At 39.3% G+C, this 27,184-nt stretch overlaps 1 protein-coding gene across 1 annotated transcript in view; it reads left to right on the top strand.

The window, feature by feature from the left end:
- The window catches only part of Dpp10 (Dipeptidyl peptidase 10), a 292,773-nt gene that overhangs the window by 92,378 nt on the left and 173,211 nt on the right, over nt 1-27,184 (top strand). The window contains exon 2 of the mRNA XM_089648585.1: nt 3,860-4,073. Coding sequence (XP_089504711.1) covers nt 3,860-4,073 — 214 coding nt within the window. The remainder of the gene's footprint in view (nt 1-3,859; nt 4,074-27,184) is intronic.

Here is a 27,184-nt window from a genome sequence, read left to right as displayed (position 1 = left end):
CAACAGTCTTTTCATATAAAATATTGGGTTTCCTTAAAAACTCGCTCTCTTGCCCAAAAACAACCAAAGGTTTCACCTTTCCTAAAGAACCACAGGAACTTGCCTGTACCTAGAGTATTTACTGTAAAAAGTGCCTCCTAGTCATATCATGTGATAGTGGATATTTATTGTTAAATAAAGCGAATCAGTTTGCTCTCAATAACGGAGTTTAGTTAAAAGGACCCTAATTTATAACAATAAGTAATAAAAAAACACATTAATTTTATTTGTTTTTTACACAATGATTAGAATCAGAAAAATACCTCACTGGGTGGAATAACTACTATAATCGCATAAAACCCCTGAAAATTACACAAAAACCAATTATCAAGGTTATATAATTCTAATGCCATTTATTTGTATAATTGTAATAATATTATAAATTAAAAATTGTTATATGTCATATATTTTAAGTGAATAAATTGTAAAAATAAATATAAAAATTTACACAGGTAATTAAATCTCTAAAAGTTGTTACCAATAAATTGATATCTTTTACCTAAGACAAACGTACAGCAAGCACAGTCTAAAACTTATTTACACGCTTCCAAACAATTCCACAAAAAAATTAAGGCCCCGTAGTAACCATTCAAAGATGGTTTGAAAGGGAGATATGTAAATACGAATGTTAGAGGGAGCGCGCTAATATTTAAAAACGATAACAGTTAAGAGGAAGCTAAAAGCCAAAAATGTGTATATTCTTGGTATACCTTATATTGTTAGTAATAGGCATTAAAATCGCTTGACAAACGGAGTCTAGAAAGGTTCGATTTCAAGCACAAAAATGGTTTTTATTTATTTTGTAAATAATTTTATATGAAAGCAAAAAAGTTAATGAAGTGAAACTGTCACAAATAATCTTAGCTATAATCCTGTATTTTAAAAGTAGTTTCCTTTACGCGTTCATACATTGGTATTGTAAAAAATATATTTTTTAGTAATTTACATTTATATTTTTTATAGAGTAATTTATTATTATATTTGTATTCTACTCAAGCGAAACGATAGGAATACCTTCAATTTATTCAAAGCAAATTTTTTGGTATTTATTATAATACACCAGTTCGTTATAAAGATTAATCAAAATAGTGATTTAGAATTACGCTTCGCCTTAAAGATGGTGAAAATATTTAACAAAACACGACTCCTTTGAAATAGAGTGAAAATCTGTTTTAGTTGTATTTAAAGATACACTGTGAATTTTTTCATGCCTATAACATATTAAATAGCAGAACAAAACTTGTTTTTAATAATTTTCAGAGCTTACTTTGCTATTTTGTTCTATCGAGGGAATTTCATATAATTATGGTTTCGGCATAACAGATGCATAGATATTATCTTAAAAAATAACATATATATTTTTTTAGAATTTAAAAACTTAATGAGTTAATTAGAAACTTGTGGTAAATTGGTAGAAATTAGAAATGCGAGGCTTAAACCGCTGTGGTCAAAGACACGGTATTTATTTATTTATTTTTCATGTTCTCCGTAAAACGGTTATTCACCAATACATTATGGAGAAGATTACAAATTAGACAAAAAGTATAGCAAAACACATAAAAAGGTCAGTTTCACTACTTTGTGACATACGTCAAAAGATAATTGTTAAACTGCCTGTAGGTTACGTTAAAAATGTCGATGGTCAATGCAGACTCGTTGAGCAGTTCAGTCGCTCTGTTGACTGGGGCGTTCTGATAGGCAGAAGTCCTCGCTTTTGGAGCATAAAAAAGGGTATGGGACCTTCCACGAGTATACTTGTCTGGGACATATAAGTTAATCTCTTTCAAAATAGGTGGATTATGTATAGTTCCAGAGATTATCTTAAAAAAATGTTTTCCTAAAAATATTTTTCGGCGGGCTTCTAATGTATTAAGATCGAGCATTCCTGCTAAGAATAAGGATGGATACAGGAAAGGGTAGTACATATATTCCCTCATATAAAGGTAACGCATGAATCTCTTTTGTACTTTTTCTATTTCGAGAATATGGTTTTGCTCAGAAGGGGCCAGGGCCAGGTATGTGGAGTACTCCATTTCATCGTGATAATTGTGGCCGAGGGGTAAGGCTCTCGACTAGAAATCCGAAGGTCGCGGGTTCAAAATCCGGCATGCGCAAGTCAAATTTAATAACTCCCAAAAGCGGCGCTATAAAAATTTTCCAATATTTATTTATTTATTTATTTTAACAGCGGTAGAAAAGCTGATCGAGAAAAAAACCTACTCAAATAAAATATTGTTAATTTATTAAAAATCTCTACAAATTATTCGTAATTTTGTTAAAAACGGGATTGTAGGCCCTTAACGAATGAATTGATAAGTTTCATGTTAAACTTTTAGTATTGTTTTAAATTTTAAATTTCATTTTAAAGTTTTAGGAATGTTCGAATAAATAAATAATAATAATAATAAGTGCGACTTCGGAGCACGTATTAATAAAAATCATTATATTTTGAAATTTCGTCATTATATATTAACAGGGTAAACGTAGGTGCAATGAACAAGTGTTCTGATCATAGACATATGAATATTAGTAGACCTGCCCTAAGTGATTAAAAGCGTATTATTCCCCACTCCCCATACCGGTTCCATTGGAGCCGGCTGGGCTCGCGTATGGCTTCCCGTGAATCTTGAGAATGTGACGTCATCATTCTTGTTCGAACTAGCGTCGAGCTATGGTCGAGGCATTTTATGAAATAACACGGCAAAATAGTGGCTTGTGATATGAAAACTTGTAAAAATAGATGTGAAAAAGAGAATAAACCCAATTGTCGTATTACATTCCATATGTAAGCATCATTTTAAGCTTATTCACGTCGTATAATATGAATCAGTTGTAGAAACATATACTATCACATCGAGCCAACATTGGTCGAATGTAGCGATTCTCAAGTGTGCGCATCGTTGTTACTGGGAAGTAAATTATGAACACTTATAAAAGTATCTTAACTAAATACGTAAACAAAATATTCGACTCTGAAAATAGAAGAATTTTTTTTTGCTGCATTTGGACTTCGCAAATTTGTTCATAACGTGGCGAGTAATTTGCGCTCCCATGTAAAAATGTCTATTCATTAAAAGGCAGATTTTACTTTTAAGAACTAAATGGTGATATTATAATGCGAGATGCCTATATACTGTCAGATTGATTTATTGACGAATCACAGTCAGCTTTACCCCCTTCGTTCTTCAACAGTTGATTTTACCCCTCACCTTTAATTTCTAGTCTATATATGCATATGTCTGTGGTTCTGATATATTCGGAAAGTAATTTTATTAGGAAAGGGCTTGCTGCATCGACCAGTCTTATTACCAGAGAAACCCATTCATAGCTTTAATTTTTAAGAAATGTAGCTTTAATTATTGAAAAAATATCTTTAATTTTGCGTTTTCATAGCGTTTATAACTAAATAACGTCAAGAATGGGAGTCGGCAAGAGGGGAAAAACAATTAAACTAGCAAAATAACTTGAAACATGTTTATTGTATTATTAATTGAATCCCAACATGCCACATGTTTCTACAGTAGAGTGTGTCATGTTCGTTTAACGATCTGTCAATACAAGATTATAGCGACTAAAAAATCTTTTGTATTATCGCTAAAAACACCATTTATCTCTTTAATTCGAGAAAATATCGTAAATACTATGAATGGGTGTATCTACTTGTTACATAACCATTTGTATTTGAGAACAAATGAAAAAAAAATTTAATCGCTTTTTTTCGAGAATAACCACCAATGAAAACGGAATATGTAATAATTATGTTTGAGGAAACATTACTTTTTTAGTTGCACCGTTAATTGATGAATTGTTTGTATTGTAGGAGCTGGTGTCGGCCAACCCAAACCAGCGCAACTGGCGCGGTATCCTCATCGCTCTGCTGGTGATCGTGACGGTCCTGGCGCTGATCGTCACCTCCGTGGTGCTGCTGACCCCGCCAGAGGAGGGGCCCCGCGTCAGGGGGCGTCGCCTCCGTCTGCAGGACCTGCTAGCCGGGGACCTCTTGCCGCTGAGGTTCAACGGCACGTGGATTTCGGGTGAGTTACATAATTTGAATATCCAGGAACTTTCCCATCTTCCTCTTCCCCATTTCTTTCCACTCTTCACTATATTGAGCCTCACGGTTGGGAGCAATTGGGACTCTATTGCGATATTTACATAAAACAACAACAACTAACCGATAGAATAATATTCCAGAATGAAATTGCGAGATGATGGCAAATAAACAATTGGGCTGTATCTTATCGAGCGCCGAATGAAAATTCAATTAGTACAATTCAAGAAATCATAATAGTCCCAACAATAAACAGCCAGCCATTGGATAATACCTCTCTTAACCCGCGGCCATTACTCTCGCATTGTCGGCCATTTATTTAGACTCCCGTTAATTGATGCCGCCATTTTGGGGGACATTCTTTGTCCCGCCATACTGGAGGCATTCCTCCGCCAGCCACAGGACAAGAATTATCAAAGAAGGGTACAGTGATACGCAATACATACCTGGATCACTTGGTTTCGTAGAACAGACAATCTGCCTAGCTGGGAACAAATATCGAACTGGGGTCTTCAAGCACAGTGATTTCGATAACTTTAAAATGATGGATTTATGAGAGGCGTAATTACCGACGATTTTATACAGTTTCCCGAGCACGATCGCATTATTGATACCCAGAACGTTGTTGATAACGTAAACAATCAGAAATCAATATGCGCTGGCAACACTGGAGCATCTCTCTGCAAATTGACATATTAACTTTGATATACATTGCCAGCTGGCATGTAATTTTTGACACTAAAAGGGGAGTTCGTTCGTTCTCGAATCTGGAACGGAATCAATTGAATTAATTTAAGTCCACGGATTGTGTGTACGATTTATTTCAGTTCTAAGATCTTAGTAAGTTCACTCCATTCATTAATAAACCAGTTATTTTGCATATAGAACAACATTATCCAGAACGTTGTGTATATTGACAGCTTATCCGTCAGTAAATGCAGGTAACTCCATTAATGGAGGACTGAACGCAGTTGGCGCTAACAAAAAATTGTCCAAAGAAGCGAAGTTAGCAGTCCACAATGGAGTGCTGGTACCTACCCTGATGTATGGAAGTGAGGCATGGAACTGGCAAAGAAAGGATGAAAGTAGATTGAATGCTGTTGAAATGAGATCCCTGAGGCGTATGTGTGGTAAAACCATGTATGATCGTGTGAGGAATGTGGATATCCGCAAAGAGTGCAAGGCTGATGTAAGCGTAATGAGTAAGATAAAGAAAGGGATGCTTAGATGGTTTGGGCATGTAGAGCGAATGAGCGAAGAAAGGTGAATATATGATGCAAATGTGAATGGTAGCAGAAGTCGGGGACGCCCGAGAAAGACATGGCACGACCAAGTGAATCAGATACTTGAGTCGGGCCATGTCAAGAGTCAGAACAATATAAGAGTATGCATGAGACGATGTATGAATGTAAATGAGGCAAGGAGTGTGTGCCAAGACCGAGTTATTTGGCGGTCCGTCCTCTCTGCCTACTCCTGCGGGGAAACGGCGTGGTGGTTAGTTAGTTAGTTATCCGACACCTTGGGGTGGCACTAAAAGTAGCGACTTTATATAGGATAAATGACCTTATGCGGTACACTTTAGATTTATAACTGTTAACCATAGACAGGGCTTTATAGGTTGTCCATTGCAGACCTTCAGGTTTGTCATAAAAGTCCTAGTCTTTATTATGTTCTGTGGTTGGCTCATTCTTTACACAGCCATTATTCGAGAGATTGATAAATGGCAGCAGTCCGACAATCAGTTGGATTGCGGTTGCAAAACGAACGATTCATTGGGCTAAATAAACACCACAAAGGGGGGATTGTAAATATCCAGAACCGGGTCCGAATTTCTAGTCATAATTTATAACATACTTCCCTTCAATACTTTCAGTTTAATAATAATAATATATTTCACATAAAATTATACAATAAAACATACCCGGAAACTTTGACTAGCCAACTAGGAATGGATCCTGTTTTAGGCCAGTCAAATTGACAATTTCATTTCATATCATATGAATTTCATATAACATTGTTTATAGGCCAGTGCAATTAGCGCCAAAAAGGGGGTCGCGATCGAAGTAATTCCGGTAGTCCCAATTTTTTTATATGTTATATAAACTGATCCCCTGATGTAAAATCTGAGTTTCCGACCTTGGCGCACCTGTGCTCGCGCCGCCATTTTGAAAAAACTGGCCGAAATCGGGCCAAAATCTAGTTTTTCCCAAATATCTCATTTCCGATGCAAATTTTGGCTAAAGTATGTTTACAAGTTTAATAGAACATAAAATAACCTACAACTTTTGTAAAAATAAATTTCTTCTATCTCTAATAGGTACCGAGGTAGAAAGTCGTAAAGGTGCGTATATTTTTGAAAAAACAAGTTTTTTGCGCGACTAGGTTTGGTTTTTTATAAATACCTCGTTTCCAGTGGAATTTCATGAAAATTTTATTGATACCAATTTTGTAGAACATAAAATTTCAAAAAAAGCTTGGCAATTTTTATGTTAAAATAGATTTTTTTTACCGATATTAAGAATAAACAAATTTAGGTAGGTACGCACAGAAAATCTATCACGGTTTATTATTATCACGTTATTAGATTTTTGTTTGCATTTTTAAATACATTCATCTATAAATTTACTAGAGGGCACTTCGGTATGGGGGGGCTACCCCCCCCCACCCTTCTACTCCTCCCTTCCGGTTCCCTTCACAGACAGTTCCATCCTTCGTTGGACTGCTGGATTCGTTTATCTGCATAACATTTGTGAGGGTATCGAGTCATTCTGTGGGATTGGATCAGAAACGTCAGAGCAACATGTAGAGATGAGGCCTACAAGAATTAAGAGGGATGATCGAGACGTTCAAACTCTCATTGATTGGTTTGCTTGCCATGAACCATTTCCTAAATCAAACGTGATTATGTCTATTAGCAGTGGCACAATCGGGGATCGCAAAGTCACTTGTCACGTGGCTGAAAAGATGGGGAAATTAGCTATGTCTAAAGTTATCAACCAGAACTTTGGAAACCTACACTTAAAACGTAATGATGCGATAGTTTCTCTTGCGGCGGTGACCAGCAGTGTCAAAAATCAGGGTGTGACTATGGCAATAGATCCATTAATGCTATTCAATATGAACTATCTCCTGTACCATTGTCTCTTTTCTCAGAGGAAGGCATGCGCAAAGGAACGAAGTCTATATTTTATTCATCATTCAACCCTCTACCAAATAATACAGAACTGGGAAGCAGTAAAATACACGTAATTGATGGAGGAAATTTACTGCACAAAGTGGTATGGGGTCGTGCTCAACCTTTTTCAGTAATTTTCCAGCAATATGTCAGGTATGTAAAAAATCATTATGGATCCAATGCAGTAGTGGTATTCGATGGATACCCAGATTCTATGGAAAAGAAAAGCATTAAAGGGGTGGAAAGAGCACGGCGTGCCAGAGTTACAACTTCTGCTGAAGTTTTGTTTTTTGAAAGCATGCACCCACAAGTGCCACAGGAAAAGTTTCTGGGAAATGAGAAGAACAAGTCTCGTTTTATTTCCCTACTCAGAACCTCATTTGCACGATCCCACATAACGATAGTACAAGCTGAAGAGGATGCTGACGTTCTCATAGTGAACACAGCAAATTCATTATCATCTCAACATGATGTAGTCATAATCGTTGGTCAGGATATTGATCTGCTGGTACTCCTCACAGCTCTCTCACCTCCCAACGTATATTACCAAAAATTTGGAAAAGGTAAATCACCTAACGCGTTGTACTCGAACAAATGTTTTAAACACATTGAAATAGTTGAAAACATTTTATTCCTTCATGCCATAAGGTTGCAATACAACTGGAGCTCCGTTCGGTCAAGGCAAACACAAATTTTGTAATATTCTTCTCAAGAACCACTCAGTGAATGAACTTGTTCGTGTATTTCAAGACCCAAAAGCAAAGACAGAAACAATCACTTTGGCTGCCGAACAACTATTTGCACTTTTGTATGGCGGCAACGAGAAATAAAATTTGGAAAATTTAAGGTACATCATTTTTGTCAAAGGAGTAAATAAGAACAAATTCAATTTATCCAGGCTACCACCCACCAAAGATGCAATCCAGCAAGACGCTTCAAGAACATACTTGCAAGTGCAGACTTGGCTTGGTCACGATAAAGATCCGACTGAATGGGGGTGGAAAAAGGATGCTGTTGGGTTACTTACTCCAATAACAATGTTGAAGGAAGCTGCACCTCAGGCCTTGCTGAACTTCATATCATGTCAATGCAAAAAAGGTTGCGCTGGAAAGTGCACCTGCAGAAAGTCGGGTTTGAAATGTTCCCTACTCTGCATTCATTGCAATGGCAACTCCTGCGAGAATGCTGTTGAAGCCTTCGTTGATGATGATGACGAGGAATATGATGACCCAGTCGCCACAAATTTGGGTGATGAGACAGATGAAGAAGCTATTCAGGGCCAGAAGTAAGAAACTATAGTCAAGGGCTCGTACTTCTGTCTAAACTGATCTACCATTAATTTTATTTTTTGTTATGCTGACAACTTAACTAATAAAGAAAAGAATTTCAATAAATGTTAATTTTACGAAAATACCCATTTTTTATCTTTTTTATGTACCTTATCATCTTAATTGTATAAATAATCTTAAATGTATGTTGTGATTACGTTGATAGGCATGTCAGACCAAGCTGCGACCACAAATGTAGTGGCTTGGCCAATTTTAGTGGTCTTCCCATTGGGAATGTATGGCGACCGATATGCTGAAATAGTCTATCTACTATATTTATTGCTAGGTCTGACACAGGCATGACGATTGTTGTCAACGTATATGTTCTTAGAACAATAATTGTTAAAGAAAAATAAAATCAAGGAATGCCAAATTTAAAACACCTAACCTCTGTTTCATTTTTGGCCTGGTTTTGGTGGATTAGAGTTTGGATACGTAATAGAGATAAAAAATATAAATTATATACCTATTTCTTTAACCAAATTTTATTTTCTACAAAATTATTAACAATAAATTTTTCACAAAATTGTACTGGAAACGAGGTATTTATAAAAAACCAAACCTAGTCGCGCAAAAAACTTGTTTTTTCAAAAATATACGCACCTTTACGACTATCTACCTCGGTACCTATTAGAGATAGAAGAAATTTATTTTTACAAAAGTTGTAGGTTATTTTATGTTCTATTATACTTGTTAAAATACTTTAGCCGAAATTTGCATTGGAAATGAGATATTTGGGAAAAACTAGATTTTGGCCCGATTTCGGCCAGTTTTTTCAAAATGGCGGCGCGAGCACAGGTGCGCCAAGGTCGGAAACTCAGATTTTACATCAGGAGATCAGTTTATATAACATATAAAAAAATTGGGACTACCGGAATTACTTCGATCGCGAATCGCTAATTGCACTGGCCTATTAATTATAGAACATATTATTTTATAGAAAGAAAAAAGTGTTAAGATTGAATTCCTCTTAAAAGCTTTAGTTTAATATACAATTTTGTACTTATAAGAATAAGCGAAAAGACAAAATAATATCTTAAAATACAAAAATTAGTATCGAATGCTTATGTTTAACAATAGATTTATGTTTGGTTATTTAAATTGCTTGCAACAATCGAAAAACAAAACATTCTTCAGTCGTGATTACAAAATATTATACTTAGAGGGAATGACGTGTCCCCCAGCATTAGGAGCCGGCAAAGAAACACAAAAGGATTCTACTCGAAAGTTTATAAGCTGTCAAAAAAAATGTAATGTATGTATTATTTTTTAAGGTAATCTCTAAATTCACATGCCGAGATGAAAAAAAAATGAAACTCCCTCGATAGAAAAAAAATGTAATTCCCTTGATAGAAAAAAAACGAAAAATACTCCGTAAATTATAAAAATCACATCTGGATCTGTTATTGACTTGATTTAACATGTCTCAGTAACGAAAAAAATTCACCGTGTTTCTTTAAATGCTACTTAACTCAGATGACAAGCGATTTTAAATAAGTCATGTTTTTCAAGTTTAAGCCTCCGCAAACCCAATTTACAAGGATTTATAACAAGTTTCTCTTTAAGTTTTTAATTTCCAAAATTAAACTCGTATATGTTACTTTTGAAGATAATATTTATACATTTGTTATGTCAAAACGTTAATTATATGAATTTCACTCGACAGAAAAAATCGCAAAGTAAGCTCCGAAAATGATTTAAAACACGTTTCGTTCTGTTATTTAATATGTTATAGGCATTAAAAACTTCGCGGTGTATCTTTAAAAGCAACTAAAGCATGTGTCAAGAGATTTTTGCTCTATTTCAAACGAGTCATGTTTTATTAAATATTTTCAACATTTTCGTTTAATTATTATCGTTTTTTTTTAATCCTTAAATGCATGATTTATTAATTTTTCTGGAAAAAAATATATTTTGTAGATATTTACATGCATATGCAAGGAAATATAAAGAATTTTATTTTTTTGTAATTTTTTAATGATATTTGATTAAAAAAATTGTTGCAGGTTTACAACACCATGTTAATTTAATAAAAATTAATATGAACAATTTACGTATGAAAAAAAAATATTTTTTTTTTAAAAAATTCTCAAAACTAATAAGTGTACCGGAAAAATACGAGTTATTACATATAAGTATTATATCGGACGTGCAGAGCCAAAGTCATTATGAGATAACAAGATCTCAAGTTTTTACGATGTCCTTAATATTTTTGATAAAACCATTTAGATATCTGCGTCAAAATAAATATGATACTATAATATTATTCCACATCCTTAATGTGCGACTGCTATAATTAATATTAATGGATTTTTGGCGCCACCATACATTTAAAAACTAATGTTTTTGTTTTGTTCAACACAGTGAAGAGATAAGGGTGATCGCTAATTACTCTCATTGAACATGTGTGAAATTTAATGTATAATTTTGTCCAATAAATAGAGAAGTAACTGGTACAAACGGTCACTTCTCATCCGAGAGTTCTCGGGAAAGTAATACTTGTTTAATTTAATGTTTTCCTACTGCCCCTGCAAAAACTCTCAGATCAAGGTGTCAATGTGTGCCGGTGCCCTATTGAATTTGCAGTATTTGTGCGGGCTTCACTAACTTGGTCCCGTACAAATTGGTCCTTCGTGCCGGTTCTACGCATTACGCCTTTAATCGTGCTTCAGTAAAGATGCCTTCGCTTCGCAGTGGCCATAAAATCTCTACGTCATCCGGGGCGTCGCGATCAGCAACCAGCGTTCCCGCAGACCGAGACAAACGTATGTCTCGCCGAGCCCCGGACCCTACTTCCAACTCTCCGACTGATGTTCCCATTAGCCAAGATGCACCCCAGCAAGCTGATCAAGCTATGCTTGCCTCGGACTCGATTGAACAATCAACCACAGCTTGGGGTCCCATCCTGACCCACAGTTCCCCGGCCCCCCAGGAGTACGACGGAGAGGATGATGACCAACGGTCAGAGTCAACTGAGGATGCAATACAAATGTTGCGCCGTGAGTTGCGCACTCGAGAGAAGCAGCACGTTAAGCACACCGCCAACCTACTTGCAGCCCTGGCAGCAGCAACAAAGACATCCGCCGCACTGCAAGCAGGCCACCAACCTGCCGATTCCAGGTTCACAACTACCCAAGCCCCCGTGGCGCCTGGAGCGTGGCCCGCCTCGAATGCCGGCTACTCTATCACAGCACCCGGGCAAGCCTCGAATGCATGCCCGGTGCAAACAGCGCCTGGAGCGTGGCCCGCCTCGAATGCCGGCTACGCTATCACAGCACCCGGGCAAGCCTCGAATGCATGCCCGGTGCAAACAGCGCCTGGAGCGTGGCCCGCCTCGAATGCCGGCTACGCTATCACAGCACCCGGGCAAGCCTCGAATGCATGCCCGGTGCAAACAGCGCCTGGAGCGTGGCCCGCCTCGAATGCCGGCTACTCTATCACAGCACCCGGGCAAGCCTCGAATGCATGCCCGGTGCAAACAGCGCCTGGAGCGTGGCCCGCCTCGAATGCCGGCTACGCTATCACAGCACCCGGGCAAGCCTCGAATGCATGCCCGGTGCAAACAGCGCCTGGAGCGTGGCCCGCCTCGAATGCCGGCTACGCTATCACAGCACCCGGGCAAGCCTCGAATGCATGCCCGGTGCAAACAGCGCCTGGAGCGTGGCCCGCCTCGAATGCCGGCTACGCTATCACAGCACCCGGGCAAGCCTCGAATGCATGCCCGGTGCAAACAGCGCCTGGAGTGTGGCCCGCCTCGAAAGCCGGTTACACTATCACAGCACCCGGGCAAGCCTTGAATGCATGCCCGGTGCGTACACTGCCGGGAACACGGCCCGCCTCAAATGCTGGCCACGCTATCATAAAACCCGGACCTGCCTCGAATGCACGCTCAGTGCACATACTGTCGGAAACTACGGGACACACGGCACCCGTGGCAAGCATTCCCATAGCCGATTATACTCTACCACAGTACCCCGAGCGACAGCCCCAAGCAGCAGTACCTGGAGAAGTGGAATTTACGCATAACAGATCGCAGCAATTCCCTACGAGTCAGGATTTTTCACCACTGTTTCCGCCACTGCCTACGGCCGATGAGACAGCACAGCACACTCACGAGTGGGTGCAAAAAGGCGCTGATCAGCTGTCCCAGATCACCTCAGCAATAGCAGAGGGTTTTCGCACGTCCCGTGCCCAAGAAAGCCCTCGCACGATAGAGGACGATACACGGATGGCCGCCTTAATCGCAAGGCAGACCACGGCCAAGGATCTTCCCCTCTTCCTGGGTGACCCGCTCGAGTGGCCCACATGGAAAGCCCAGTACACCCAATCCACAACCACTTGCAGAATGACTTCATCTGAAAACCTCATCCGGCTGCAGCGTGCACTAAAAGGGAAGGCTCGGGATGCAGTCGGCCCTCTCCTCATGGATCCCGCTCAAGTTCCAGAGATCCTCTCTGTCCTCGAGCAGCGATACGGTGGCGCCAGCGCAATAGCCACGCTGATGTTGGAAAAGGTGAAAAAGCTGCCGTATCTCACAATAGACGCAACCCTTGAGGACCTGGCAGACTTCTCCGGAACCGTCCAGAACTTGGTGACATCACTTAGGATCCTTAGGACTGACGGATACCTGACCAACCCCACCCTACTGAATGACATCACAACAAAGATGCCGATTACGCTACGGATGACCTGGCTGTATGAGACACGTGGTCTTACGAGTCTAGCTACAATAACTCAGCTGGCAGCATTTCTGAAAAGTATGGCTAACGCTATACCCAACAGCGGGATGATCGACCCAGTGCGACCTCGACCGCGACGGACCGAGCAGGTGCATGTAGTAAACGGTGAAGAAGTTAAACCAGACTCTAGACCCGCTGAATTTGTTACATCGCGTAAGAGGAGTGAGCCTCGCGAAAATAAAATGAACAATACGCGTAAACGCAAACTGTCTAGTGAAAGTTGCGGCCAGTGCGGTGGCAACCACAAAACTCGCGAGTGCACCGAGTTCGCGGAGAAAAGTCTCGCCCTCCGGTGGACAATGGTGCGACAGAAGAACCTGTGTCGTAAGTGTCTGGATCGACACCACTCACGGGACTGTAAAACCAAGGCATGGTGCGGCATAGGAGGGTGCAGATCACCACATCACCGTTTGCTTCATGACCCACAGTTCGTACCGGAAGGTGCTGTCGGTGAGGTTAACTTGTGACGCCAGACGACGGACCGGAGCGTGCTGTTAAAAATTGTGCAGGTTATGTTGGGCGTCCCCCAAGGAAGCAAAGTTTTGGTGTTCGCGCTCCTCGACGAAGGCTCAACTGTGACACTTGTCGACGCTGACATCGCGACACGGATCGGGGTGAGCGGCCCAGTCCGCGGCATACGGATCCATGGCGCCAAAGGGATGTGCACCTCTGACACACTCTCCCGCCGAGTGAAGCTGACCATAAGAGGATGTGATAGCAGTGACACCTACTACATCATCGCCAACACGATCTCCGACCTCAACCTGCCAGAACAACAGGCCCAGGGAAACCTTGTCACCCCAAAACTTTTGATAGGGCAAGACAATGCTCATCTGATCGTTTCACGGGAAGTGCGCGAAGACCATGACACTACGCGAATAGTGTCACGAACCGCACTGGGGTGGATCGCCCATGGGGGTGTCGGGACTGGCAGTGACAATAAATCCACGACGCTGGCACTACAAATTGAATCAGCCGCAGATATCCGCCTAAGAGAATTGGTAAAATGCAACTTTGCCGTCGACTCTCTTGGCGTAACTGCCGCGGTGAGAACCCAGGCAAGCGAACAAAGGGCCATCGCACTAATGAACACGACTACCCGGCCTCTTCGCACTGGGAGGTGGGAAACTGGCCTCCTGTGGCGTAATCCGGAAGCCACATTGCCTGACAACCGGCAGTGCGCGCTGAAACGACTTCATTCCCTTGAGAAGAAGCTGGCAGCAGATCAGAATCTGGCAGCAGCCTACAGCGACAAAATGAGCCAGCTGGTCAACAAAGGATACGCCAGGAAGCTGTCTAAACTGGAAGCGTCAACAACCGCACCCAGAAAATGGTACCTGCCGCACTTTGCGGTGACAAAACCCCAATAAGCCAGGGAAGATCAGGATAGTGTTTGACGCCGCCAGTCGATGCCGAGGGACCTCCCTTAATGACCAGCTGCTTACCGGCCCTGACCTGCTGTCTTCCCTCTTAGGGAATATTCTGCGCTTTCGAGAGGGAAACATCGCCATTGCCGCAGATATCAAGGAAATGTTTCTGCAGATCAAGATAAGGCGGGAAGATCAGCTGTCCCAACTCTACCTCTGGAGATTACCGAACCAACACGAACCTGATACTTACCAGATGTCATCTATGATGTTCGGAGCCACTTGTTCACCGAGCAGCGCCCAGTTCGTCCGGAACAAGGTAGCCGGGGAATACAAACATGAAAACCCGATTGCCGCAGCAGCCATTCGTTCTAAATTCTACATGGATGACTACCTAGATGCGGTAGACAGTTGTCAGGAGGCTGCCTCACTCGTCCACGGTGTGAGCACCCTCCTCGCGAAAGGAGGATTCCACCTAACTAGCTGGGCATCTAACAGTCCAGCTGCCATAGCCGGTGTTCCCACAGAAGACCGGGCCAGTTCCGGAGACGGAACGAGTGCCCGGACTAGTTTGGGACCCATCCACTGATAACTTCCTGTACTCATTCCAAGAGGCGATCACCCCAGAAGTGGCCACGCGACCCACGAAAAGGCAGCTGCTCTCAATAGTAATGAAAATCTTCGACCCAGTAGGCTTCATTTCCTGCCTTACAATCCGGTCGAAGATACTGCTGCAGGCCGTGTGGCGCTCGAGTATAGGCTGGGACAACCCCATTACCCCTGAACATACACAGAGGTGGACCGAATGGCTGAGCCTGTTGAATACACACAGCATTTCAGTTCCGAGACGCTGCCTCCATCTCAAGCAGAACAGCGTGACCCTACATCTCTTCTGCGATGCGTCAGAACAAGCCTGCTGCGCTGTCGCCTATTACACCGAAGAAGTAAATGGATCCCTACAGGCGACATTTCTGGCCAGTAAATGCAAAGTGGCGCCACTGAAGCCCCTCTCCATTCCCCGCCTTGAGTTACAAGCCGGACTCATCGCGGCAAGACTAGCCCAGACCATCCACAAGGAAAGCCAGGCCCGTATATCCCAAACGTACTTCTGGACAGACTCTGCAACCGTATTGTGCTGGTTACGAACTGACCCACGTACGTACTCTGCCTTCGTGGCAAACAGACTGGGCGAAATAGATGAGTTAACCAACATACTCGATTGGAGATGGGTGCCAACCAAGCTCAATCCCGCTGACATCGGTACAAGGGACTCAGATGTGCCCGACCTATCACCCAAAGGAAGGTGGTTTACCGGCCCGGCCTTTATCATTTTACTTGAGAGTGCGTGGCCAAAAGAGCGTGCACCTGTCAAAAGGCCCGACGACCAGACACTAGAGGTTAAGCCTCACTACGTCGGCCTTCTATCAACTGCAAGGGAAGCCTTACCATCCATCGAGAGATTCTCCTCATGGCAACGGCTGATTCGTGCAACAGCATGGGTTCTCCGCTTTGTGAAACAATGTCGGATGAAAGTTAACAAATCTGTAGGGGGCCCACTGCGAGCGGAGGAGATCAAGGAGGCGGAAGACAGATGGATAAAAAGGTCTCAGGAGGACGCCTTCAATACTGACATGACCACCCTCAAGCAAGGCCAAATGCTGCCGACTGGTAGTCGTCTGAACCCATTAAACCCCTTCTTCGGACAAGACGGCGCCCTGCGGATGGGTACCCGGCTGCGAGCTCTAGCGAAAACGAAGTGTGTAGCACGGACTCCCGTCATCCTGGATGGAGACCACCCGTACACTCAGCTCCTGATTCGCCACTACCACCAGAAGGCGGACCATCCCAGCACGGAGAAGACGGTCGCAGAGGTGCGGGGCGATTTCTTTGTACTGCGTCTGCGCACTACAAGCAGGAAGATAGCACACGCCTGCCCCACCTGCCACATAAGGAGAAGCAAACCCTCTCCACCACTAATGGGGGCGCTACCACCACCTCGACTGATGCATCACATCCGCCCATTTACACATTGCGGACTCGACTACTTCGGGCCTATGGAGATCACGGTTGGCAGACATCGGGAAAAACGATATGGAGCCATCTTCACTTGTCTCTCGACCCGCGCCATTCACTTAGAACTGGCCGCCTCACTGACCGCAGACTCAGCCATCATGGCCATACAGCGGATGACTGCGCGAAGGGGACAACCCGCAGCCATGTACTCCGACAACGGAACAAATTTTCATGGAGCCGATGCAGAGATGAGAGACGCTCTGGTATCATTGAGCCACGATGCCAGAATGCTTGATGCCATAGCCACCCAGGGCATTGAGTGGCATTTCATACCTCCAATGACGCCCCACATGGGGGGAGCTTGGGAGAGGCTTGTACGGTCAGTAAAAAGAGCCCTGAGCACCACACTTAAGGAACGGGCACCTAGAGAAGAAACCTTACTCACGGCCCTGGCAGAGGCTGAATTCACAGTGAACAACAGACCACTCACTCACATATCAGTTGACCCACGCGACGAAGAGCCTTTGACCCCCAACCACTTTCTTCTAGGGTCGGCTGGAAAGCGTCCCCTCTTGTCCATGTTTGGCAAAAAGGAAGAGGAAATATGCCTTCGCCGCCAGTGGCGTATCGGCCAGCAACTTGCAGACATATTCTGGAGGCGGTGGCTTCTAGAATACCTTCCCACCATGGCAGCTCGGCAAAAATGGCACAACCCGGTCACACCCATTAAGAAGGATGACCTGGTGGTCATTATGGACTCCACGCTGCCACGGAACAGCTGGCCGCGTGGCCGCGTCCTTGAGGCCGTGCCCGCCGCCGACGGACAAGTCAGGACAGCCCGTATCCAGACAAGTTCCGGAATATATGTTAGACCGGCCATTAAAATCGCCGTCATACTACCTGCTTCAACAACACCAGCCGATCCAATCACCAGCACGACAACACCTGCCTAGCCGAAACTCCTTGCAATGACATCAACTGCAAACACGAGACGCTGGGATGAAACAGAACACGCCCGACGGAGTAGCTGGGCGCAGCAGAGACTGCACCGTGGGGAGTATATCGGACGTGCAGAGCCAAAGTCATTATGAGATAACAAGATCTCAAGTTTTTACGATGTCCTTAATATTTTTGATAAAACCATTTAGATATCTGCGTCAAAATAAATATGATACTATAATATTATTCCACATCCTTAATGTGCGACTGCTATAATTAATATTAATGGATTTTTGGCGCCAACATACATTTAAAAACTAATGTTTTTGTTTTGTTCAACACAGTGAAGAGATAAGGGTGATCGCTAATTACTCTCATTGAACATGTGTGAAATTTAATGTATAATTTTGTCCAATAAATAGAGAAGTAACTGGTACAAACGGTCACTTCTCATCCGAGAGTTCTCGGGAAAGTAATACTTGTTTAATTTAATGTTTTCCTACTGCCCCTGCAAAAACTCTCAGATCAAGGTGTCAATGTGTGCCGGTGCCCTATTGAATTTGCAGTATTTGTGCGGGCTTCACTAACTTGGTCCCGTACAAGTATTATATCATTGTATCTACTTACCTAAGAAAATCAAAATAATAACAGCAAAACAAAACTGTAATTCTAACCTCCAACCAATTTTTGAGAGTCTTCACTTTGTTAAAGAAAAAGTGACATTTGACATTCGCGAAAGAAAAAAAGGTGATGCCACTCGATAAAATATATTACCGTGAACTTGATAATTCTAAAACGGCATGCATTAAGTATACACCAAAGAGTTAAAGGTGATTTGAACGGTATGTTGCAGTTTTGCAACAGTATGCATTTAAGGGTTAATATTAGCGCGTTCCCTCTAAAATTCGTATTTACATATCCCACTTTCAAACCATCTTTGAACGCTTACTACGGGGCCTTAACGAGACGGACAGTGCGATGTGACGTATTGGTAATGCGAAATTCCATGACGGCACTAACCTTTCAGAATTGGCACTTTTTCGCGATTTCTATTTACTATAACAGTATCGCCCTAGAGAAATACCATAATTCAGAACCAAAATATCACTTGAAATGGCATTTGCCGTGTACAGTGGGTTGCCATATTAATAGGGACAGTTCTAATATTTCCTGATTTTTATGTTTACGTTGTCTCTACTTCTAAATAACTTGGATATGATGGCCATTCCTTCGTTATTTTTGTTGCTGGTATCACCACTGATACTTTTAAGAAGTGGCAACACTCGCAAAGTGCCACATCCCTCGAAAATTTAAGGTTTTTTGCATGTGGTAAGCATTTTTGTGAAAATTCGTGATTGAAGTTCTGGTAAATAAATATACATAATAATTATATTTAAGAGTTTTAACAGTTTAGCTGTACAAAATTGTAAGTAATTATTAATTATCTATTAATCTTGTAATTTTTTTTTCATATCTTATTTCAGTAAATAGTTTTTCCATATTGAGTCCAATGTTTTGTTTTTTCAGTATGGCTTGGTCTTCAGACACGTCCCAAAGAAAATGTGCGGAAGTGAAGTCACTATTGTTAAACACTCAACATTTCCAAAGGGAAATAGCAACCATTACAGGCATTTTAAAGTCTGTGGTTAACAGGATAAATTAGAAAATCAATCAAAACCTGCCCCTCGAATTGAATCACAATGGGAAATGTGGCAGAAAACGAATCACTACACCTCGTACTGACCGCAAAATCAAAGACGTCTGTCTCCAAAACAGCAAAAAGAGTGTGGCTCGTCTGACCTTGATGATCAACAAAGATGATATCGAAGTCTCCCAAAGGAGAGTCCAAAGGAGATTGGCTGAGGAGAACCTCATTGGTCATCGGCCAGCTAAAAAACCTCGCCTCACAGTAGATATGAGGAAAAAACTACTGGAATGGGCCAACGCACACCAAAACATGACTGTAGAGAACTGGAATATGGTAATTAACAATTTTTTGGTTATCAAACTTAAAAAAAATTCCATTAGTTTGATTATGGCCTTTTTTAGGTGTGCTTCTCTGACGAGTCCATATTCCAAATTTTGTTGGATAAATCATCGTTCGTCCGACGACGCCCAGGAGAGAAATTTCATCCGGACTGCCTTGTAGAGACGATCAAACACCCTACCAGTATCATGGTGTGGTCAGTCATCTCTTCCAAAGGGATGGGGCGCCTCCACATCGTGCAAGGGACTATGAGGCAGGATCAGTATAGACAAATACTGGAAAATCGATTACTGCCTCAAGTCGGAGAATGGTTCCCTGGTGGCCAGGAATACGTTTATATGCACAACTCCGCACCCTGTCATAAAGTCAGGACTGTCACTGCACTCTTGGCTGAAAAAAAATGTGCCGGTTTTACCTTTGCCGGGGAATTCTCCTAACATGAACCCTATTGAAATCCTGTAAGAGCTCACCAAGAGGGAGATTGCCAAGGATGTGGTCAAAACGAAGCAGCAGCTCATCGAAACCCTCATCCGGGTGTGGCATCATTCTCCTGAACTAAAGATTACTGCAAAATTGTGCATTGAGAGTATACCACGGCGTGTACAAGCTGTTATTGCGGCCAAAGGCGAAATTACGAAATATTAACTTTTTGTTCGATAATGTTTAAAAATAATAAAAAAATAAAATAATCGCAGATTAAGGACAAATACGGTGTATATAATTTTCAAAATTCAATGTCCTTGTTAATAAATAATAATAACTGCACCTAAAATTATAAACATCTTTGTTTTATGAACACAAAGTATGAAAAACACATTTTCCATAAGTGTCCCTATTAATATGGCAACCCACTGTACGTGATCAGATCTGAACAGAGTAGACGTGGGCAAAATGGAATGAATGAATGAAATGAATAAATTCAATCTTGTATCACATTGGAACTGATTCTTCATTCATTTGGCCTTGCATCCTACGATTTTTAACGACATCATTCTATTTTACTTACTTTTAAACGAAGAGCTTTGGTAGATATAATGGTTAGATTTGCAGATAAGATATAAAATCAGTCGACTGTCATAACATATACACATGAAGTGGAACTAAAGTTTAATAAAAAAATAGTTTTTCTTAACTTTACGTGTGAAAAAAACTGTTTAATTTCAAGATTTATTCTTAGACCTATTACATCGCAAGAAAAATATTTAAATGAAATTGTATTAGCCTAATATAAATACACTTTTCTATCGATTTGCGTATTGTAATATCCACTTTTATCAAATTTTATAAGTTTTTTTGGTCAAAATATCATATCTAATAAATAGTATAAAATAAAGTCACTATTAGCGTCAGTCTGTTTATGCGCTTAGTTCTTCTAAATTATGTAACGGAGTTTGATAGGGTTTTCACTATCATTTAGAGAATTTCTTCCGAAAGGTTTATATATTTGGATTTATTTTATTTATTGAAATTAGAGAAAAGCTGAGTAACGCCGGGTAAATGTCACCTAGTATATTAATAAATTACATTTTGTCATCACGCATCTTTTAGAATACAGTCTTTCAGAAAGACAATAAAAAATTACGACAAATGTTTTGAATGACTGTTTGATCATTTTTTAAACAGTCTACTATAAAAAATACATATGAATACTGATAGTTTTTTTAGTAAATCGAATACAATGAATCAATTCACAAGACCAGGGGAATCAAACTGAAACGATCCACTACTGTGAATAAATCTGCCCATGTCTAGAATAGAGTACTTGTTATTCAGAACGTAAGAAAATAAAATATACTCGGAATAACAATAAAATCCGCATTCCTCTAAAACACACTACAGTATATGGAATAAAATTTATATTGCCTACACACTCTGTAACTCTATTCAACATATGTATTAAAACAGCCAGCATAATCCAAAAATTCAAAGTAAAGCTTTAAAATAATATTTTTCTTTAAACATATAAAAACGAAAATACGCAATTCTTGTTGTGTTGTACTTTGTTTTATTTCTCTCTCTCTCCTTTTCTATCTCCTTTATTTGTAATCGAGCACAATTTATATTTACCTATGTATATTATTGGGTTAATTCTTCTTCTAAATTTCTACCTTCGCTCTGTGCTTATGTATGTATCCCTGTCTGTTTCTGTTTTTGTTTCTTCTTGTTTGTTCTACTTAACCTCCCTTTTTCTATCTGTCTACTGTTTTGTACTTGTTACTATTATTATATTTTTGTACGGTTTTACGGTTACGGTATTTTTCTATTTTTGATATCAACATACCAATAGAAAATGTTTAACAAACTATTAACTCCCACCTCCGTAAGTTCCTCTCGTCCTACAATGAGTTTTGTGCCTCATCGGGATGTCTCCAGCAAGAAATAAAAATAAAAAATAAGAAATCAGTAAAACAAGTTTCCACTTTTTCACTGCTTTACCAAAATAAATCAAATGGAAATATGTAGGAAGGTTAATAAAATATTAGAAGACATATCAACAGATGACGGGAGATTTCAGTCGATAAGATGAACTTGTCTGAAATTATCCGCTCCATTTCTTTTGATGAATAACAAATTTCTCTCATACATATTTCATTGAATTCATAAACCAAAGTGATACTCTTTATAAGTTCGATACGATATTCTCAAAATCTATCGAATTATAACTAATCTACACCTTGGGAATTGGGAGAACACCAAAAAAAAACTTTTTTTAAATATTTGTCTAGGCATACCGAAGTCCTTTTTTTAAATATTTGGCTGAGTATACCGAATTCCCTCTTCAAACATTTGACTGAGCATACCGAATTCCTTTTTCAAATATTTGATTGAACATACCGAAGTCCTTTTTTAAATATTTGGCTGAGTAGTACCGTAGTCGAAATTTCACGGCCAAAAGTATTAATGTGATTATAGGGTTGTTGTGCCGTGTTGCGTTTCCTCCTTCTTTTCTCACCAATGTTTCGGAGAGCGGTACAGTATCAATTATCTGAGCAAATATGTAAAGTGTCGAAGTGTGTTTATATATGTAGAAGTGATACGGTGTTGCTGATAGAGAGGTCTGGGCTAATCTCAATAGCACCCCGTTTTAGACGGCTACACCAAAACTAAATGCAGAAAACCACATTGAGAGGATTGACGCTTGCGTTCACGATACGAGGTTAGGGTGTTTCACGGAAATGAAAATGTACCTACGATTGTTATTGTCAAACTTCTAAGTCTTCAATGTACAAAAACTTTTCATTAAAAAAAAATATATATATATATATATATATATATATATATATATCGGAATACTCCACTGCCCAACATAAATACTCAACCAGAGCAATAAGCCAAATTATATTGGTTACTCCCAGTTTGAATACATCTTTTGGACAGTGAAATTTTAAATTCTACGCTATGAAATTATACAATGCTCTTCCAAATCATACAAAAAAAATAACGGAAAAGAATATATTTAAAACAAAAGAAAAAACATGGCTGAGAGAAAAAAGTGATATTCAACTGATTGTTTATGAAGACGATGTAAAGACAACTTGAAACTAAATACAAAAGTTTAAAAACTACAGTCCGCCTCAGAACAGGAAACCCTAGTGAAGAGGACTGTGAAAAAAATTAAATTTTTTATTTTTTAATTTTTTTTATTAAAGGAAAAGTACATATAAGTAATAGGGTTTACAATTTACAATACTACTCTTCCAGAGAAGCATTAGCTTGTGGTTGGAAGAGGAGTGTACATAATATTATTGTATATACTATACATATAGAATCAAGAGAAGTAGGAAAAAATATTGTAAGTAAAATTTACTACTAGTAGCTATAATATATAAATAAAAACATGACGTTATTAGTTTCTGGGATAAAGACCATTATTATTTTTTTTTTAAATTAATATGTATACAATATTTGGAGAAGAAGTTGCTTCTTAAGTAGAATATTTACTATTCATTTTATTGATAATTTATCTTTAAAATATTTTTTCAAAATGCTCAAAGCTTGGCTTTTGTCGTTTATGATTCTGATTTCCTCAGGGAGTTGATTGAAAAAGGTTCTTCCTTAGTATGTATAGTAATTTTGTGCAAAGGAAGTGTTTAATTTTGGACATGGAAAAATGTATTTAAGTGGAGTGCGGTTTTCAGTTAGAAATTTATTTTTTATATTATACTTTATACCTACATCATGGACCAACTTTGCAATCGCAACTAATAAAAAATAAAAATAAACACTCTTTAGCGGTGCTTCTTCTTCTTTCGTATGGTGGGGTGGTCAGAGGGGGACATCTAGGTCTGCGAGCCATTCTAGGACCTCAGGCGTCGCCATGTGGACCTCACCAATCCCGCCGGGGAATGAATGAAGTGGGCATTCGTTGACCACATGTTCGGTGGTCTGCCCCGCACCACATTCATACATCGCCGACTCTATGACGCCCCATCTGTGCATCACGTGGGCACAGCGGCTATGGAAGCACCTTAACCTATTGATGGCGGGCCAGGTTTTGCGAGGCAATGAGAACCCAGGCTGTCTCTCGGTGGGGTCCTGTATGAGATGGGCATTTCCCACGTTGGCCGTTTGCCACTCAAGTTTCCACCTATCTTCTGGGGTGAGAGGTAGTCGGAGGAGCCTCTTTCCTTCCGCCCAGAAGGGCTTTCGGGACTTCGAGCGGCATGCCAGGTGCTTCTACTAATGAGATCACTGCATAAGAGGTTTTTGTTTTTGTTTATTCTTTAAGTAACTTTGTACTAATGTGTATTAGTTTTTCTTGTTAACTTATAATCAATGTTTTTCCTTTCTTTCCATACACACATTCTTGACACATGTGCCGTTAATTTGAATAAATAAATATTTTTTAATTCAAGTTACACATTCTTGTAATGACAATTTGATAGGCCACCTATACAACGATGGTTAATAACTTTTGAAGCTTTTCTAACCTTTCTCAAAATACCAACCGACCATTTTATTGTTTACGGCTTTCACCTTTTACAGGAAAATGCCATCGCTAAGCTAAAACAAATATATTTGTATATTAACACGAGCCTTTGAATGTCAATAAAAATAATCAGTTCAGAATGAATATTATTTATTGGGCCATAAAAGCTCAAATATTTTCACCGGATGAAATGTGAACCTTTCTTTATAGTATTCACATTAAAATTACACACGTGAGGTCAGCAAAAGGTCAATGATCTTAAATCGGAACCAAAAATAGAAAATCGACCAGATTTTTCGCACTAAATTTCGTTTTCAATTTAGCATTTTGTGAGATCTATACCTACCGATTTAAAATAAAATTGATGCTATCAGTGTACATAAAACTATTATTCTCATATACAGGTCAATGAAATTGATTTTCCGTTTAACCCTTCAGGTTTTTAAATATTTTTACCAACAAGTCCAACGACGTGGTGAATTTTTTTGGAATTTCTAGTTATGCTCCCGAGGTATCTAAAATGTGCTATTTATTACTAATTTTTGAAGTTGTCGTTAAAAGAAATACTATTTAAGAAAGAAGATAAAATTGTCTTTGAAATATTTGCATGTGAAAAAACATAGATCTTTCTAAATAATACATTTTTAAAATCATACATGAAAATGTTAACACAAAAACTTTCCAGAACATTTTGACTCGGGACGTCCATAATTTTGAAATAATTCGATATTTATAAAATATTGTGTTAGGTAATTTTTTGTGTCGGTAATAAGTAATAAAACTGCCACTTCACTTTTTATACCGTTTATTTTTTAAATGTCAATGAAAAAATACCGAAATGCGTAATTCGTGCACTTTGACAATTTTTTAAAATTTATCCATGTAATAATGTATGAACATTTGATAGAAACTGTAAATAATAAATATTTAACTTTCCAATGACGGAAATATCACATATCTACACATTATAGAAAAAAAAGAAAAAATACTTTTGTAATGTTTTTACGCCCCGGTCAAATATGTCTTTCAGAGGCTATAATGGAATATGATGTTTGTGGCTAGTAATGTCCTTGCCAGGCCTGAAGGGTTAAGAAAGAATGTATCTATATCCTATTATGCTTGATCAGGTGAAGTATTCATGTTGGAGAAGGGATCAGAAGATTTCTCTACCAGAGGGAAGATGGCTACCACCACCGCTATCTTTATATTTATAAGCCGTGCTGTAGGAAATGCACTAACAGTTGAAGAAACCTGTTTTCTGACTTCTGGGATTGGGTTTAGTATGAATTTTACAGACTGTACTCAATGATTTTAGTCAGTCATTGACGGAAGTAATATTTTGTATTGGTGTGGCAGAAGTCGTAATCTCCGTCAAAATCTTGTCTTGACCTAACATTATTGCCCTATTTTTGTCAAATAATTAACTGTCTTTTTTTTAATATTACCTGTATTGTAAAATTTTTCTTTGTATCAACTTCGTGTAATATTTAATATGTTGTAATTGGACATGTGCGGTTAATAAATAAATAAGTTAGCGATAAAGTAGGTATCAAAATAATTCTGTACATGAAATGTGTATTTATTTTGTAAAACTTTTTGATAGATGTCGTAAGATTAAATTTCTGATCGTCTTTTGAAAGGCAGCTATTTTTTTTATAAATACTTTCAGCTTCACAAATCTTACAATAGTTATCATAATATTCCGTATTTTTTTACAGTCTTGCACTAGTAACAAAACAAACTCGAACACAAAGAACGTTATATAATTTTCTGCAATATTCAGATTTATTAAATTTATATTTTGCTAAAGCTGCTTTGCAACATGCATGTGCATTTTCATCGTGCATTTTCATGGTCCCGTTCAAATGCTGTGAAGTTACTGGGAGCACATAATATAGTGGGAGGATGGTATTTTCATTCAGGATGGTTATTCGATCTATATGGGAACAATCGTGAAATAAAAATTGAAACCGCAGGAAATTTCTTTAAATTCGTTATATTTAGAAGGAATACAAATATATAATATTGGATTGAATCACCGATAAAATATTGTATTTCTGTAATATAATATAATTTCCATAATGAAACAATAATATCGACTGTACCGAACTTCTGTCCCTTATTAATTTTAAAATACCTTTGAGACGTACACAACATAAATTGTTATTCCACACGCTTAATTACGAAACAAATGCAGCATATAATTCGCCAATTAACCGAGATCTTCATACTCTAAATAATATTTGTCTAAACTCTAACGTTGACATTTTTTCGGATTCACTGCCCAAATTCAAACATGGCATCATGTCAATAATTCAAACTGTCCAAAGCGCACAAATACAGACACACACAAACACTCATATATACATTACACACACACACACCTATATACTACACACGTCACCTGGTAATTAAGGAATAAACATACCACTTAGCAGACATTACAAGGAAACATATCATACGTACCCAACTTGAAGTATCTTATTTCTGTATATTGTTTCATCTACTGGTTGTATAATATAAAATAAAAAAAATAATAAATTGAGTTTTTATGGGGACAGAATTATTTATTGATATTCCGTATGTATACCCGCCGACAAACGATAATTCATATAT

The sequence above is a fragment of the Hesperophylax consimilis genome, chromosome 28 (genome assembly GCF_061612785.1).
Source record: "Hesperophylax consimilis isolate HC1 chromosome 28, BYU_Hcon_1.0, whole genome shotgun sequence".
NCBI lineage: Eukaryota > Metazoa > Arthropoda > Insecta > Trichoptera > Limnephilidae > Hesperophylax > Hesperophylax consimilis.
The sequence above is the reverse complement of the archived record's forward strand: the minus strand, read 5'-3'. Positions and strand labels throughout refer to the sequence as shown.